Raw genomic sequence first — 14,282 nt, 5'->3', positions numbered from 1 at the left:
CAGTTTTTTAGTGTTCACATGGTCTGGACAAACCTTGAGTTATCACACACACTGGAGACCTAAGGAGCATACATGTACATGTGAGAAGTGATATTTTGATTTAGGCTACGATAGCTCATATGATTGATAGATAATTATTGCTGGTGCATTTTTACCAGCCGCCCCACAGGAAATGAAAGTGAAGTTGAATGAGAATGCCAACTTGGCATTGTGCCAAATGTGTGGCCAGGAATACCCTAAATCATTGTGCAACTCTGTGTTGTTGTATTTGTTGCACTGCTTTGCTGTATCTTGGCCAGGTCGCAGTTGTAAATGAGAACTTGTTCTCAACTGGCCTACCTGGTTAAATAAAGGTGATAGAAATAAATAAAACAATTAAAAATCCTCTCTGCTATGGAGGACAGGATGTCGATCTTCCTATTCCTGCCATGCAACTCCCTGGATTCCTCCGGTGCCCCGTTGAGTTCTTTGTCCTCATCAGAAGACACAACATAGAGGTTGATCTGGGAGTTGGAGCTCTCCAACTGATTACCTGGCATTGGTATATCAATGGGGCATGCGGTTGCATATTTCAAACCCAGTACATTGATTTGAATCCCCGACATCTTTTAGCAGAGATACCATCTGCACTATGCTGCAAAACTGGAAAAGTTGATGTTTCCCAAGACAGACACTTGTTGCCCCTTGGGGCACAATTGGAGTAAAATAAATAGCTATGGTCGATTTGTACCATATGGTCTGAATGGGCAGACAAATTCTGCTCAGGTGTACAGGTGTGCTGAGTGAGCAATGCTGCAGTGCTGTCTTTGGTGAGCATGCTGCTGTGGTGGGCAGAATGTTCTGAAATGACGAAATATGGTGAACAAAGCTGTCCAGGGTTCTGAATTGACCAATGTGGTGAGCGGAGCTGTCCAGGGTTCTTAAATGATCCAATGTGGCATTCGCTGTCCATGGTGCTGAAATGGCCAAGCTGACATTTATTGGGGCTGTCCCCGGATCTGAACAGACCGGCACTGTCATTTAACCCAATCATTTCACACATCCCTGTCATGTTCTACAGTTTTACAGTGCCATATAAAGACTTTTCTTTCACCCTTAATGGTTTAATATACACTGGGTGTACATAACATTAGAATCACCTGCTCTTTCCATGACATAGACTGACCAGGTGAATCCAGGTGAAAGCTATGATCCCTTATTGATGTCACTTGTTAAATCCACTTCAATCAGTGTAGATGAAGGGGAGGAGACTAGTTAAAGAAGGATTTTTAGGCCTTGAGACAATTGAGACATGGATTGTGTATGTGTACCGTTCAGAGGGTGAATGGGCAAGACAAAAGATTGAAGTGCCTTTGAACAGGGTATGGTAGTAGGTGCCAGGCACACCAGTTTGAGTCAAGAACTGCAACGCTGCTGGGTTTTTCACGCTCAACAGTTTCTGTGTGTTTCTAATGTTTTGTACAGTCAATGTATACCGTTGGTGTAAAGGTATGGTCTGATATTCACACAAAAACCTCTCCTATATACGCACAAGCACACATAGACACACACGTACACACACACTTGAGATCAATGTGAGTACGGGTTGGGGCTGGTTGAGAGAGAGAGATGCAAAAGTGGCCAGTAATTGGGTCTTACATCTAGTGTTTACTTTGTGCATATTTCATGTACAGTATGCCAAATGGTTCATTCGTGTAAAGGTACCTTGGGGGATATATGGTGTCATCTCATTTTTGGGAATTCTGTATTCACAACTGCATGGACATTTTGATGTGTTGTAGCACATATTGGCCAGTATACAGTATGTAGCTAGCAATGGCCTAGTAGGTTTAAATGCATTCATACTTTCATAAGCAATTCAAACCACTCTAGATGTTATTCAAGCAGATAAGATTGCTGTAAGAGTGCTGCACTGGTATTCATTCAGCTGTCTCTGTGATTTATAATCCAAATAAAGCAATAATGGAAAGCAAGCAAACATCTTTCAGTTCCAAGGTTTGGGTGATTTCCTCAAGGCAAGCACTTCCTCTCTTATGTAGTCTAGTGGTGGTGGTGGCAGTGGTAATTATAAAGACAGTTCTTGATGAGCTTTCGTTTGACGGGAATGGGCGGGCCACTACAACATCCCTTTCAATTCACATATGCAAACTAGCCCACTGTTGTACACCGGCCCGGGGAAATAGCCAACAGTAGGCTACCTGCGGAGAACGCAAGCGTGCGTCCGGCTCCATTCCTAAACCCAAACGGACGTGCTGACTTCGAAGCTTTGCCGCAAAAAAAAGGAGACAGCAGAAAGAGTGTGCAGAAAGAGTGACTACTGGCCATATGTCAACGAAGGGCAGAAAGTATCACGAGAGAGTATCGTTCTCCGAAGAGGAGGATGAACAGTGTTGGAAAGAGGAAAACGGCTGTGTGGATGTACATTACCTAAAATCCGTCCAAACAATCCGGGATTCGTCTGGATATTATGCTTATAATATGTGAGTAGGCAAACCTATTATCGGCGCCACTTAGGCTGTAGAACTCATTGGAGGCTAAATAAAGTGGGCAGGTGAATTTAGATATGCTACTGAATATTTGTGTGGGTTAAAAACTTTACTTAAAACTGTTGATATTGAATGAATCATTATTTTAAGACACCTGCCACTTAAAGGGACTGTTTTCTTTCTGCCTTTGGTCCGAATAAAAATCTTATCTTCTCATGTATTTTTTGAAAATCACGTTTATTCATATCTGTTGCACTGATATGTCATATAAAGTCATCCAATACGAAGCCTTCAACTGGAAGCCTAGTGCAATGATGTTGTTTTGGGCCATACCAAAATTGGAATTTTATTCATATAAAATGTAGCTGCATCTTTGGACATTGGCAGTGTTTGTGACAATACTTGCGCCACCTTGTGGATAATTCAGTCCGTGGTCATAGAGAGAGAGAGTGCAGACAAGAGACCATGCTACTGTTCACTCTTTTTGGTTGGATAATGCATAAACCTACAGGTAGCCTACATGTCTCCTACTTTTTGTATCATGTTGAGACTCACTCAGCATGTAAAAATGCTGAAACAGCAGACGTTCTAATTAATCTCATGTTCATATGCAGGCTACTACATAACTCGCATGATTCAGATTGTATTATGTGCCTTTCCTGTTTTCAAATCCCATTTACTTAAGAAAATCCATTTACTTAATCCATTCCACACACACAGATCACATTTGAGAAATTACAACAACTCTGAGACAGCATGATTTCTAAGGCCTCATCTATCTATTGTCAACATTGCTGATATCAATGTTTCGCTCATTTGCAGGCATCGCTCATTTGCAGGCACTAGCTCTCAACTCTATTTTGTTATGGCCATACATCAGAGATGATCATCTAGACAGGAGTATGTCAATCTAATACACACTGCTGTGTGTGTAAATCCACTCCAGTCTTCAGAGGTTCTCCATATCGTACCCATTAATTAACACGTTATCATGTGTCACACATGGTGACGTAAAGTGGGCTGATATGGGTGATTGCTCTGCTTTATACTATCTTATCCTGGTGATACTTGCTTTGGGCTAATACATCAAATGTAGCACAGGGCTTATGGTAAGTGGTGCAGTGTTTAACATCCTAACTATGGAACAACATTGTCAGACGAAGCTGAGATGTATATTTAACATTTGAAAAGTCAGTCGAAATACTTTAAAATGAACCCTTCAAACAGTAGGCAGTCCCACTTCCCTGCTGTGTTGGGTAAAGTAATAGCTCAGGTCTTGTGTGATGCCATTTTAATATTTACTTAGATATTCCTTAGGTGTATGTTGAGTTTGTGAATATGAGAAAAGTGGATATCTTGCATTTAAAATACCAATGCCATTTTATGCCTTGCCAATGTTATGCCTTGCCAACATGTGATGTTCTCCCTAGGTGTAGAGACCCTAGACTGGTCCCAGATCTGTGTGTGCTCTTTCCAACTCCATTGCTCATTGTCAAAGCAAACATGTTTGTATGATAATGAATGTGAATGATGGCACAAACAGACTGACACTCAGGCTATGGAGACTCCATAGAATTTGAATGAGTAGAATAGATATATATTTCTTCAGTCCATGGGATCGTTTTAGTGGTCCACCCATTATGGCAACTCAGTAGTGCCTTGCATGTGTAGAATAGTTGGAGAGGCACTGTATTTTCAGCAAAAGATTCCCACTGACAGAGCATAAGAAAGTCTTGTTCCACCTCGACCACCCAGGAAGTAAAGGTCATGAATTCCTCCAGGCAGTGAAATTCGTCCTCTGATTCGTCCTATTTCCCTTCCAAGAGCTAGCTTTATCGTATGTTCTTTAAGAAAGACAAAAACAAGACCTGAAGACCATGTCCTACTGCAAATGTTTTTACACATTGGATTTGGGGTTCTAATTATGGTGCAAAGCAACTGTATTGTCAAACCAAATTGTTTTGGTAGTTTGTTCCATTGCCCTTTCCTTTCAAAATGGTCCAAATTCTGACCTGTCATATTCTTTCTTTTGAAGGCATGTCAGACAAGTTACAGCATCAGTGATTTGCTAATGAATGTAATTAACAGACGTGAGCGAAATGAGTTCCTTGAGTCCTGATCATGTGACCGAATGTCACTCGAAGTCCAATTGCAGATTACCACAATATCCTCTGCACTGTTAATTGTTATTATGACACTTGTACCTGTTTTACCAACATCCTCTGGAGTGGCATGGAAATAGTGTATGGCAGGCATACAATAGTAATCAGTACAATAATAAAGCCCTGCAGTAGACTTTTGTCCTGTCCAGGGGGTGTACATGTCTTGTACATTAAGCTGCCTCACGCTACAGAATCAGGAAACAGGCTCCTGCTCTATGGACCATTCTGGCTTGGACAACAGTACTTCATAGTAATTGAAGCTTTTGTATTGTATAATTAGCAGGGGCTGAAGCTGTGACTCAATGGCTTTTTTCGTGTCCAGGCACTTTCTAAGGCAGTGTGTCCGGCTCTGCCCAGTCAGTGTCTTCACCGGCTGTGGCCAAATCCCTAACTTGACAAAAGTAACATGGCGTATGATGCTCTTCCTCTTTCCTGTCAGTGTACGGCTCGGGTTCAAATGTACTAGATCACTTGTTCTGTTTGGGCTGCTGTACCAGCAGGAGCCAAGACATTTTCATGTTGTTGGATGGTGCTTTCTTTTGCTGTCCTTGATCAGTTGAAATGGCCCGCCATCCTGTTGTCTTGGCAGTATCAGTAGCGGAATGGGTAGAATCCTGACTTTTACCTTTTGACTGTGTGACTGACCGCTCTGGCAGTTTGCTTCTGATTTGATAGTAAACAACTGTTCCCCTGGAGTGCAGCCTGTAACCGAGTGTGGGGGAAAAATGTCTGCAACCACAGTTAGGGCTAAGGTGGAGGAGGAGGATGATGTAGGTTGGTGGATGAGGATGATGTATGGTGGTGGATGAGGAGGAGGATGCATGGTGGTGGAAGAGGAGGATGATGTGTGGTGGTGGATGAAAAGGATGATGTATGGTGGTGGATGAGTAGCTTGTGAAGCTCAGCTATGGTACATAATGGTGTTTCTATTAATATAAGTGGGAATTTTGTATTTTTTGTGGTTTTATTAATCAGATAGGACAGTGAAGGGGAAAAGGAGACAGTGCGAGTTAGAAAGGGAAATGGGGAGAATGCCTTCAATTGAAATGTCTTCCGCATTTAACCCAACCCCTCTGAATCAGAGAGGTGCGGGGTGTTCCCTTAATCGACATCCACATCTTCGGTGCCCGGGGAACAGTGGGTTAACTGCCTTGCTCAGGGGCAAAACGACATATTTTTACCTTGTCAGCTCGGGGAAGGGCAAGGAGGATAAATATTGCTGAGGAGGAGTATGCATGGCTTATAAAGATCAAGGCCTGTATTCACAACGCATCTCAGTGCTGTATCTAGGATGAAGTCCTCCCTGTCCATCCATATCATCTTATTCATTAAGATCTAAATGGCAACACTGATCCTACAGTAGATCAGCACACCTACTATGGGACTCTTTGTCTGTACAGGCCCATCTATAGTATAGAATGGTTATGAGAAGGAGAAGAAGTATTTATATTATCCCCACAGTGCTGTTCCTAACAGCTTAGGTTACTCACAGTCACAGCCCACAGATGTGGTTGTTTTATATAGCCTGTTATTAACCTGCTGAATGGTGTTGCCCTGGGATGAGTGGGCGGAGAGTTTGGGAGGAAGAGGCTTTGGTTGGACAGAGTTTAGAAGTATCATCCATCATTAGACCGATGTTCCAATTCCACATTGGGATGGTCTATTGATTCAACCAGGATAAAAGGGGTTCCTGTCAGTTCATGGTTGTTTTGTGTGGCCTCTCTAATCTAGCATGTGTATCTGAGAAGATACGGTGCGTGGGTTCCAGCACATTTGATTGTAGCGTTGTCCAATCGATACTTTCTATGGAGACGGTGGCATGTTTTGAAGTAGTGAATCGGATAAGAGGTTCGGTGTCTAGCTTCTTTCCTTTCTGAGGACATTAAACATTGAGCAGTTCTCAGTAACTAGCTAAATGAGGAGTGAAGAGTATTGACTGGTGCTCAGGGGCTATTGATAATTAGACATTTTATTTAAGGCCCATTGCAGTCCAAATTCAGTTTTAATTGAACTATTACAGTAAGGTACTTAATTATTACCCAGAAAGGATTTGATATTGAAAAAAATGGCTGAATTGGGCTTTTTAAGCATTATTTTTTTCCAGTTTGGGCTTGAAATTCATTTTGGAAACTATATTTTGTGCAGCTAACCAGGCAGACCAGGAGTCTTTGTGTTGAGAAAATGGATTTAATTTAGATAGCATCTGACTGGCTTCTCGCTAGCTTGTGATGAATAGAGCTGGTCAGTACTTCCCCAAACCCACACTACAGCTTGGAGTAGGATAAAGGAGAATGCGTTTGCTTGCATTATAGCACTACCATCAGACCAAACTGGCATATACCTCTTGGTTGAGCTACTGTCTGCCTTACCCCTTGCATGCCTGCCAAATTTCGGGTCAAGGGTTGTGAACATATGTCTACTATTGCACCATCATTATTGCTAATGGACCAATAACCACCATTAGGACCCAATATGGACCCTATTCACATAGGACTTTTGGACTTACACCCTCAAGTCAATTTTTGCTGCCACTTAGCCTTTGCCTCAAATGGATGCACTGGGAATGCATTCCACACTATTATGTCCTGTGTATTACTAGATTCTTCTCCTCCTCTATTTTGTTAACCAAAAGTCTGGTGTGCTACATGAATACAGTACATTGATTTGGTAATGTCTATAAGAATGAGCCATAAGGGGAATATCTATAAGAGTTAGCCATAAGGGGAATGTCTATAAGAGTTAGCCATAAGGGGAATGTCTATAAGAGTTAGCCATAAGGGGAATGTCTATAAGAGTTAGCCATAAGGGGAATGTCTATAAGAATTAGCCATAAGGGTAATGTCTATAAGGGTTAGCCAACCGGGTAATGTTTATAAGAATTAGCCATAAGGATCATGTCTATAAGCATCAGCCATAAGGGTAATAGGGGTGCCTATATTTGTCCTGTTTCACTGCATGTACATGTGGGTAATCTGTACAAGTGTGAGGTGTGAATTGGAAATGTGTTTTTTGCATATCCCACATCCCAGGAGACACCCGTGGAGAGTGTGGTCACAGCCAGGTGATCAGACATTATTGACGGTGACACGGAGCCATTGGAGTTAAGTGCCTTGCTCACGGGCAGAAGTGACAGATTCTTCTGGGTTTCAAACTAGCAACCTTCTGGTTACTGACCCAACACTCTAACCGCTAGGCTACCTGCCGGCCAAGTACAACCCCTGGATACCCTGCTTCTCTATCGCAGGGCATTATTTGAATGAATGATCCTCCAATATTCTCCAATGTGGAAGAAATGTAATGTCAGAGTGGAAATCTAACCCTATTATTACTCTAATTAAGATGATACGTTAGCCTATTAACCCAATCAATTTCTGGCAGCCGTTGTTCTATCGAGGCAAAGGGGAAATAGTCATGTTAATTCTAGGTTATCCCTTGGGTGTCTGAAGCATTTGGCTATATATGGAGGATGCAGTGTCCCCTCAAGCCTGCCAGCAAGTCATTGGGGTAGCAAGTCCTAAGGGTCTTCAGCTGTTCATGCCTGTAAAATTAATTTCCTGCTCAAGGGCAAATCTCAAGGACCATTATGGGAGGAGAAATGTTGCTCTGAGTGACGTCCCTATGTGATGTTATTTAATTAACACTTTTTATTTTATTTTTGGAATAGAATAGTTAACCAATGAATACATTTTTGTTCACAGTACATTCTCATTGGTAGCCTATTTCATAAGCTGAGTCCATTTTTCTCTTTAATTTACCCAACTAAAAATGTTTCTCCTTTGATGACTTTTCCTTTCCTGGCATTACTCATCAAATAAATATGAACAAATGAGTGTGCGGTTTGATATGGGAAGCGAGGCATTGCATTGATTGCTTTTTCAGGCTATTGACAAAGGTCACCAATGCAAGGTTAACTGAATTCCCATCACTTGTTTCTCTCTATTGATTTACACTTTGTTTGCCCATTTATTGTACAGTATGCTGGCACTTCATTTGATGCTGGGTTGATTATAACGGATAGTCACCCAAATTACAAATAAACTTCCTTTCATGGATAATTATCAAGCCGGACAAGATATAGATCCTGCGTGTCAGCGAACCCACAGTTTGACTGTATTTACTTACCCACAGCAAAACAATGGGCGTTAAGGGACTAAACGTAGCATACTGCAAAGTAGCATGCCACGCCCCCCCCTTACCCTTAGAAAAGCCTCAATTCGTCGGGGCATGGACTCTACTAGGTGTCGAAAGCGTTCCACAGGGATGCTGGCCCATGTTGACTCCAATGCTTCCCACAGTTGTATCAATTTGGCTGAATATCCTTTGGGTGGTCGACCATTCTTGATACCCACGGGAAACTGTTGAGCGTGAAAAACCCAGCAGCTGTGCAGATCTTGACTCAAACCGGTGCGCCTGACACCTACCATACCCCGTTCAAAGGCACAAAACTATTTTGCTTTGCCCATTCACCCTCTGAATGGCACACACACAATCCATGTCTCAATTGTCTCAAGGCTTAAAAATCCTTATTTAACCTGCCTCCTCCCCTTCATCTACACTGATTGAAGTGTATTTAACAAGTGTCATCAATAAGGAATCATAGCTTTCACCTGGATTCACCTGGTCAGTCTATTGTTTGTATTTCCTTCTACTTCCTTCCTTAGAAGATTCATAACAGACCACAGCTTCCGGCGATGGTTCACAGTCCAGAGCTTCCGGCGATGGTTCACAGTCCAGAGCTTCCGGCGACGGTTCAGGCCAGAGCTTCCGGCGACGGTTCTCAGGCCAGAGTTTCCGGCGACGGTTCTCAGGCCAGAGCTTCCGGCGATGGTTCACAGTCCAGAGCTTCCGGCGATGGTTCACAGTCCAGAGCTTCCGGCGATGGTTCACAGTCCAGAGCTTCCGGCGATGGTTCACAGTCCAGAGCTTCCGACGATGGTTCACAGTCCAGAGCTTCCGGCGACTTCACAGTCCAGAGCTTCCGGCGATGGTTCACAGTCCAGAGCTTCCGACGATGGTTCACAGTCCAGAGCTTCCGGCGATGGTTCACAGTCCAAAGCTTCCGGCGACTTCACAGTCCAGAGCTTCCGGCGATGGTTCACAGTCCAGAGCTTCCGGCGACTTCACAGTCCAGAGCTTCCGGCGATGGTTCACAGTCCAGAGCTTCCGGCGATGGTCCCCAGTCCAGATCTTCCGGCCCCCATTCCAGAGCTTCCGGCGACTGTCCCCATTCCAGAGCTTCCGGCGACGGTTCACAGTCCAGAGCTTCCGGCGACAGTCCACAGTCTGGAACCTCCTGCAACGGTCCACAGTCTGGAACCTCCTGCAACGGTCCACAGTCCACATGTGCACCACGTAGTCACGTTCAGTTGTTCGTTTATTGGTATAATTTTGTTTTGCTGAAGTTTCTCTTGGAAATAAATATGTGGTCACGCACTTAAGGGAGAGTGCGAGGAGGAGACACAGGCCGTACCGGACTGGGGAGGCGCACTGGATGCCAGATGCGTGGAGCCGGCCCAGGTTCCACCGGACGGATGACACGCTCCTCCAAACGCCTGCGTTGCCGCATATTCCTAGCCAACTCCATTCTCCGGTATCCCTCCTCACACTGTTCCATCGACTCCCAGGCGGGCTATGGTACTCTCCTTGGGTCAACCAAACACCTCTCTATCACCTCCCAGATGGTCTCTGGCACTTCCCTCTGCTCAGCCGCCAGCTCCATGTGCCTTGATCCATAGCCATGTCATCCCATAAGAATCTTGGGGTTTCTGTGGCCGCGGTCCCCGGTGTCGTCTCCCTCCTTCTTGCGTCCTCTGCAACTCCTGCCAAGGAAGGGTCTACTGTCCTTCAATGATTTCTTTCCAGATCCAACTTATTTTTCCCATCGTTGCACGCTGCTTGGTCGTTGATATTCTGTCACGGTTGTCGTAAGAGTAGGACCAAGGCGCAGCGGATGTTGAGTTCCACATATTTATTTCCAAGAGGAACATCAGCAAAACAAAAATATACCAATAAAAGAACAACTAAACATGACTACGTGGTGCACAAACACAAAACAATATCCCACAAACACAGGTGGGAAAAATAGCTACTTAAATATGATCCCCAATTAGAGACAACAATTACCAGCTGCCTCTAATTGGGAATCATACACAACACCAACATTGAAAATATAAACTAGAACACAACATAGAAATTATAAACTAGAATAGTCACGCCCTGACCTACTACACCATAGAGAAACAAGGGCTCTCAATGGTCAGGGCGTGACATAAGGTGACATACTTTACCTTAATTAAGGTGACACACTAACTTTAAGGTGACATACTTTACCTTCAGGTGACACACTTCTTCAAGGAAAATAAAGTAAAAGTGTAACAGGTCTCGTCGAGACCACGCTCAAATAAAATGCCCTGCTTGAGGAGGATGCTGATGAAGATGAAATCGTTGATACAATGTTTGACATTTCCTTTCTGTGTTTAGAGGGGAAATGGTGGAAATTCGTTTCAGTACTATTCCTTCAGAAGAGGTATGGAGAGGTGGCGATAGGGAGCCTACCTTGTGTGCCAAACTGACTAGCACTACCCATCCGTCAACCAAGGACAGTGGAATGACAGTGCTCTTATCTATAGAGAAGTAGTAATAGCAGCTGTAATTGACTTGAAATTGGGTTTGATGTTTTAAATCAAAACTGGACTTGAGTTGAATTTAATTGGTTGTCTATAAAGGGAGAGGGAATGGAACCGAATTGAATTAGTGGAATTGTCTATTAATTGTCTACTAATTTAATTTGATAAATGTCAAGTTCATTCCAATTTTATGGACCAACTACTATTACTCAATTACCAATTGTTGACAAATACTTCCCAAACACCCTGGGTATTATTAATCCACTATCAGAAATAAGTATTCCAACATGTGCTTAATGACTATGGCTCTCATCTCTGGCAGGAGCACTTGCTTGGTTTGAAACCTGGCACAGAAACCCCTGATATGTTAGTGCAACCTGTAGTTGTATCACCCAGGCATCTGTTGTGTTTCATTAAAATGCTATTAACGCCAGAAGGATTTCTTCCACAGTCTGTGGGGCACTCTGTCACTGCACTTTTCACTGAGACTGTTGGGGTGGCTTGGTGCTGGGCTCTAATGAATACACTGCTGCCGCTCTCCACTCTGTTGTGAACGTAGGGAAGGCATGGGCTGGTGGGATGACATGGCTATGGATCAAGGAACAACAAACTGTGCAGACACCAAACATGATGCTCTAGATACGCCCTTATGCCAAAACGCAACATAATTCAAAATGCAAGCATGCCTTCAAATCTCTGCTCTTATAGCACTGGTCTCTTTGAATGTTGAAGGGTGGTTTTGTAAACTTTGTAAAACAGGTCTACAACTGAAGTTGAGTCCATTTAAAGTTGACTGTTTTGACTGGTAGAGTAGGTCATCTTTATTATGGGTAATGTTCTTTATAGCTGGTATTCAATACAACTTGGTGGTAAGTATGTTTGCAAAAGTCAGAGCTCTTCACAGAGGAAGTAACCATAATGTCGTTTTCTCCATCTCTGCAAGGAAAGCGGCAGCGGAACTTGAGCTCCCCGCCCACCGGCGGATGATAGCGGCGCGGGAGAAGGGTCGTCGACCACAGATGCGCGGGCCGGCCTTCATGTTCAACGACCGCACCACAAGCATGACCGCTGAGGAAGAGCGCTTTCTGGACTCGGCAGAGTACGGCAACATCCCTGTGGTCCGCAAGATGCTGGAGGACTCTACCACGCTCAATGTCAACTGCGTGGACTACATGGGCCAGAACGCATTGCAGCTGGCGGTGGGCAACGAGCACCTGGAGGTGACGGAACTGCTCCTGCGGAGGGATAACCTGGCGCGCATCGGTGACGCCCTGCTCTTGGCTATCTCGAAAGGCTACGTCAGGATAGTGGAAACCATCTTGGCCCATCCATCCTTCCAGGCTAGCGAGCGACTGACACGGAGTCCGTGCGAGCTGCAGGACGACGACTTCTACTCATACGATGAGGATGGCACGCGCTTCTCGCCCGACATCACCCCCATCATTCTGTCTGCGCACTGCCAGAAGTACGAGGTGGTGCACATGCTGCTGCTGAAGGGTGCGCGCATCGAGCGGCCGCATGACTACTTCTGCAAGTGTGTAGAATGTGCCGAGAAACAGGGCAAAGACGCGTTCAGCCACTCACGCTCACGCATCAATGCCTACCGGGGCCTGGCCAGCCCGGCTTACCTGTCACTGTCTAGCGAGGACCCAGTGCTCACCGCATTGGAGCTCAGCAACGAACTGACCAAGTTGGCCAACATCGAGAAAGAGTTCAAGGTAGGACACTACTGCACTCAGGGTTGCAAACTTTCTGAAACTTTCCCAAATGCGTAGGTTTTTCAGAAATCTATTTCTGAATTCTTAGGTTTTACAGAAATCCTAGGAATTTGGGGAAATTTCACAGAATTTTGCTGACCTTCTACTCAGAAGCTAACTGCTTGCTGACTGTTGTTGTTTCTGCATTTAGTTTCAAGGCGTAACCATGTTTGTTTTCCTTTATTTAGCTTGAAGATGTAATGTTTGATCGTTTTGAATGCTTTGGAATTCTGACATGGAATAGTACTAACTAAATTGAGGATTGTTATCAGGTAAAGTCGTGTGCAATAGCGATGTGTTGAATCTGCTTAATTAACAACTCCATTAATTTCAGCCTCATGTTTTTATTTAAAACCGATGTTGTGTAATGTAATGAATCTTCAACCTGTATGTGTGTTATGCTGATGTCGCCACCAGGATAAAAAGAGCCATAAAAAAGAGACCACGCAGCACAATTGCTTCTCCCTGGTAAATATGTTTAACTACATAAATTCATTGAGATTGATTAAAAATGTGCCTAGCTGCACACTGGCTAATTACTTGCTGTTACTTCAAGGGTAATCTGTCTTTTAGCATATCTGGCTGACTGTCAGATTGTGCATTATTTTTATTTTTTATTTAACCAGGCAAGTCAGTTAAGAACAAATTCTTATTTACATAGGTGACCTACCCCAGTCAAACCTGGACAACGCTGGGCCAATTGTGCACCGCCCTATGGGACTCTCAATCACAGCTGGCTGTGATACAGCCAGGATTCAAACCAGGGACTGTAGTGATAGCTCTTGCACTGAGATGCAGTGCCTTAGACCACTGTGCCACTTGGGACTACAGTTGCATTTTAGCCACAGCCTGCAGATAAACATTGTGACAGATGTGATTTCCAGAGCTGTTAATGGGAAAGAGAGAAACCAGTGGTGTTTCAAAACACAAACCTGCCCTCTCCTTTAAGAATACATTTTTTAATTATTTGCCTAATTTAAATTGATTGTAAAAATGAGTTCACTGAACTATATTGCCGCAAAAGCTTGTTATTAAGTTACCCACATTTACTAGAGTGCTTCATGCTGTTAAACATATGACACATTAACAACAATTTCAAGCTTGGTATGATGCAACAAGCTACACTGAATGTGTTTGTAAATGAACATTTTAGAAGAGGACGCTTGTTTGACCCTGTCTCATAAATCAAAACTTTCTCCTGTTGGGATTTTCAGGTTTGTCTGATACAACACTTAACACAGAATAAACTGA

At 43.7% G+C, this 14,282-nt stretch overlaps 1 protein-coding gene across 1 annotated transcript in view; it reads left to right on the top strand.

Annotated features, from left to right (window-relative positions):
* Positions 1–2,141: 2,141 nt before the first annotated feature.
* LOC118380059 (short transient receptor potential channel 3) overlaps positions 2,142–14,282 on the top strand; it is a 50,747-nt gene continuing 38,606 nt past the window's right edge. The window contains exons 1-3 of the mRNA XM_052511864.1: positions 2,142–2,480; positions 12,218–12,992; positions 13,449–13,499. Coding sequence (XP_052367824.1) covers positions 2,326–2,480; positions 12,218–12,992; positions 13,449–13,499 — 981 coding nt within the window. The 5' untranslated portion in view covers positions 2,142–2,325. The remainder of the gene's footprint in view (positions 2,481–12,217; positions 12,993–13,448; positions 13,500–14,282) is intronic.

Source organism: Oncorhynchus keta, chromosome 4 (assembly GCF_023373465.1).
Source record: "Oncorhynchus keta strain PuntledgeMale-10-30-2019 chromosome 4, Oket_V2, whole genome shotgun sequence".
NCBI lineage: Eukaryota > Metazoa > Chordata > Actinopteri > Salmoniformes > Salmonidae > Oncorhynchus > Oncorhynchus keta.
This window is presented reverse-complemented; position numbering and strand designations above follow the sequence as displayed.